General features: G+C 48.3%; 1 protein-coding gene across 1 annotated transcript; it reads left to right on the forward strand.

Moving 5' to 3' along the window:
* Positions 1-964: 964 nt before the first annotated feature.
* K444DRAFT_655016 (putative hydroxyisocaproate dehydrogenase) lies at positions 965-2,295 on the forward strand (the record flags this gene model as incomplete). Its single annotated transcript, XM_024885979.1, has 5 exons — positions 965-1,051; positions 1,101-1,199; positions 1,251-1,365; positions 1,420-2,021; positions 2,078-2,295. 5 exons carry the CDS (start codon positions 965-967, stop codon positions 2,177-2,179), a joined length of 1,005 nt encoding a protein of 334 aa, XP_024732310.1. The 3' UTR covers positions 2,180-2,295.
* Positions 2,296-2,782: the final 487 nt, after the last annotated feature.

Raw genomic sequence — 2,782 nt, forward strand, 5'->3', positions numbered from 1 at the left:
TCGGGTTTGGGTGCCGGTTTTCTTGGTTCGTTACGGGCTTCTAAAAATAAGACTAGAATATCAGCACCACTCCTGCCAAAAAACAGAACAGAACTTACATATTTGTAATTTCAAGCAACACATATAGCAGAGAAATATACTGCGCATTCTCCATCCGGAAGCGAGAAACCTCCTTCGCCTTCAACAATTGCCACGGAATCTTCATCGGCACAGGGTGTACACACGATTCCCCGCCGAAGCGGCATGATACTGCAGGAGTTTGGCCTCATCGGGCGCTTTGCCTCGGAGGTAGAGATCGTCTAGCCATTAAAATGTATCAGCCTGCATGTCCGTATCTGTATGCACCTCAGAATGGGAGGTGGTGATTACCAACGGAAGCAACGCACTGGACCGGTCTAATAATATGCTGGCCATTCAAGCCGCTGAGTTTTCCGGAGGAAATTCCCCGATCCAGCATCGGGTAGAGTGGGGGAGGCCTCGATTCGTTGCAGCAGAAGAGTTCGTTGGAGCAGCGAAGTTTGAACAAGGTTTGTCCAGTACCCCGCATTTGCCGTCAAAGGCCGACAGCAGCGGCAAATGACTCCATTCCTCACAATCCTTCCTTTGCCTCCCCAATTCCGCAAAAAGCAAAATCTACCTCTCCTATTCCCGTTTTCCAGCCGACGGGAGCAAATATCCTCCATCGTGTATTGGCCGGAGAAGGCAAGCATCCATGGAGAAGGCGTGGAGCTAGGTAAATGAACACATGCGTGGTGGACTTGTACCCCACGATTAACTTTCTCCTCGTGGGGCTGACAACTTTCCTTTTCCTTTAAAACATCTTGCCCCATTTCTTACTTCGGTTCTTCTGGAATTTTCTGCCAGGTAGAACCAGTTTTTGTTTTGAGATATTTGAATCGTCATGTCGAGCGCCTCTTCATCCGAGCCAACACCAGGAACAGCCTCTCCGGCTTCGTCAGCAGAGATGGGGAAGCCTGCCGTGTTGCTGATCGGTGCAATTACACATGTGAAGAAGGAGTGGGAGGAGTGTGGAGCTTTTGCTGAGCTGAAGGTGTGAATCCTGTCTCTTTGTGCATATTCTCTAGCTGATTTTGTGCTAGACTTTTACCGGAGCCACAAGACAGGAATTTTTGAAAGCTTGCGAAGATGGAAGCTATAGTGACGTTGTTGCGATATACAGAAGTAACGAGTCAACATCAGTGAGTTCTCCATATCCTGCTTTGGAGAGAGAAAGTGTTGACAAGTCCCAGCTGACAGGCCCCTTCGACGCCGAGCTTGTCTCCAGACTGCCCTCTTCAATGAAATATATCTGCCATAATGGCGCCGGCTACGATAACATTGACGTATCAGCCTGTACATCTCGAAGTCTGCCCTCTCATCCCCACTCCCAACGCCATTGGCTAACTTCTTCCCCAACAGACATCCAAGTCGCCCACACTCCCCAAGCCGTCAACGCCGCCACAGCAGATATTGCAATCTTCCTCATGCTCGGCGCCCTCCGCCGCATCCACGTCCCATATACCGCCGTCCGCTCTTCAAATTGGCGTGGTGCCTCCCCTCAACTAGGGTACGACCCTCAGCAAAAAGTCCTCGGGATCGTGGGCATGGGTGGTATTGGGCGAGAAGTTGCTGCACGAGCACGAGCATTCGGGATGAGCATTCAATATTTCAACCGATCCAAGTTATCACCCGAGCTCGAGAAAGATGCGAAATATGTTAGTTTCGAGGAATTATTGAAAAGCAGTGATGTTATTAGTTTGAACTGCTCGTTGACGAAAGAGACCGTGGGACTGGTTGGTAAGAAGGAGTTCGCGTTGATGAAGCAGGGTGTTGTCATTGTTAATACGGCGAGAGGGAAATTGATTGATGAACAAGCGCTTGTGGATGCGTTGGAGGAGGGAAAGGTGTTTAGTGCTGGGTTGGATGTGTATGAAGAGGAGCCGAAGGTCAACGAAGGGTTGTTGAACAATCCTAATGTCGTGCTTTTGCCGCATGTTGGGACGAGTACCTGGGAGACACAGGTATGTTCGAATTCTTATCAATGGAAGTGGAAAGAGCTGTGCTGATTATTTGATAGAGAAATATGGAACTTTTGGTCTTGGAGAACTTGGAGAGTGCGGTGAAGAAAGGCTTGCTGGTTACACAGGTTCCGGAACAAATAAGCAAGGTCAAATTATAAATGGTGAGCTTGGGAAACGAATTCATTACAAGAATATTGCTGGTCTGCTGTGGAAGTTTGGAATTATAATGGATGGATCGATGCTTTGTTGCCTAGTCGACACTGTTGATATTGAGGACCTGCCCAGAGACTTGGGAAATGAGATAGAAGGAACGGATCAATTTTTAAGCCCATTCTTATTGTCACTTTCCTTGGGGCATGGTGCACAATTTGTCCCCCTTTCTACACCAACAGCACCCCCTTTCTTCTTGTCCGCCCTTCAGTGGCCCTTCCCCTGCACCGACCGTAGGCATATCTGCGTCACACAGTCGTTTATGCTTTGATGCTTCTTTGACTAGATAACTAAGAGGCTTTGATTTCAATTTTTACTCTCTCCCAAATCTTCAATTTTATGCGTACTTTGTAAAGAACCGCAAGAACCCCAAGAATACGATACCACCGTCATTCCATGCCTATCACTGGTTGTGATATTCCCCTTCAATTTGCAGAGGGAGGGTGCAGCAGAAGTCGCAATAGTGAAGCTTGTGTGCTGAAATGATGAAACAGCCAACTCCAATATTACAGGTGCGCTCCTTCCTCGAGTCCATGCCGCCCCTGAGAAGT

Source organism: Hyaloscypha bicolor (assembly GCF_002865645.1).
Source record: "Hyaloscypha bicolor E unplaced genomic scaffold K444scaffold_125, whole genome shotgun sequence".
Classification (NCBI taxonomy): domain Eukaryota; kingdom Fungi; phylum Ascomycota; class Leotiomycetes; order Helotiales; family Hyaloscyphaceae; genus Hyaloscypha; species Hyaloscypha bicolor.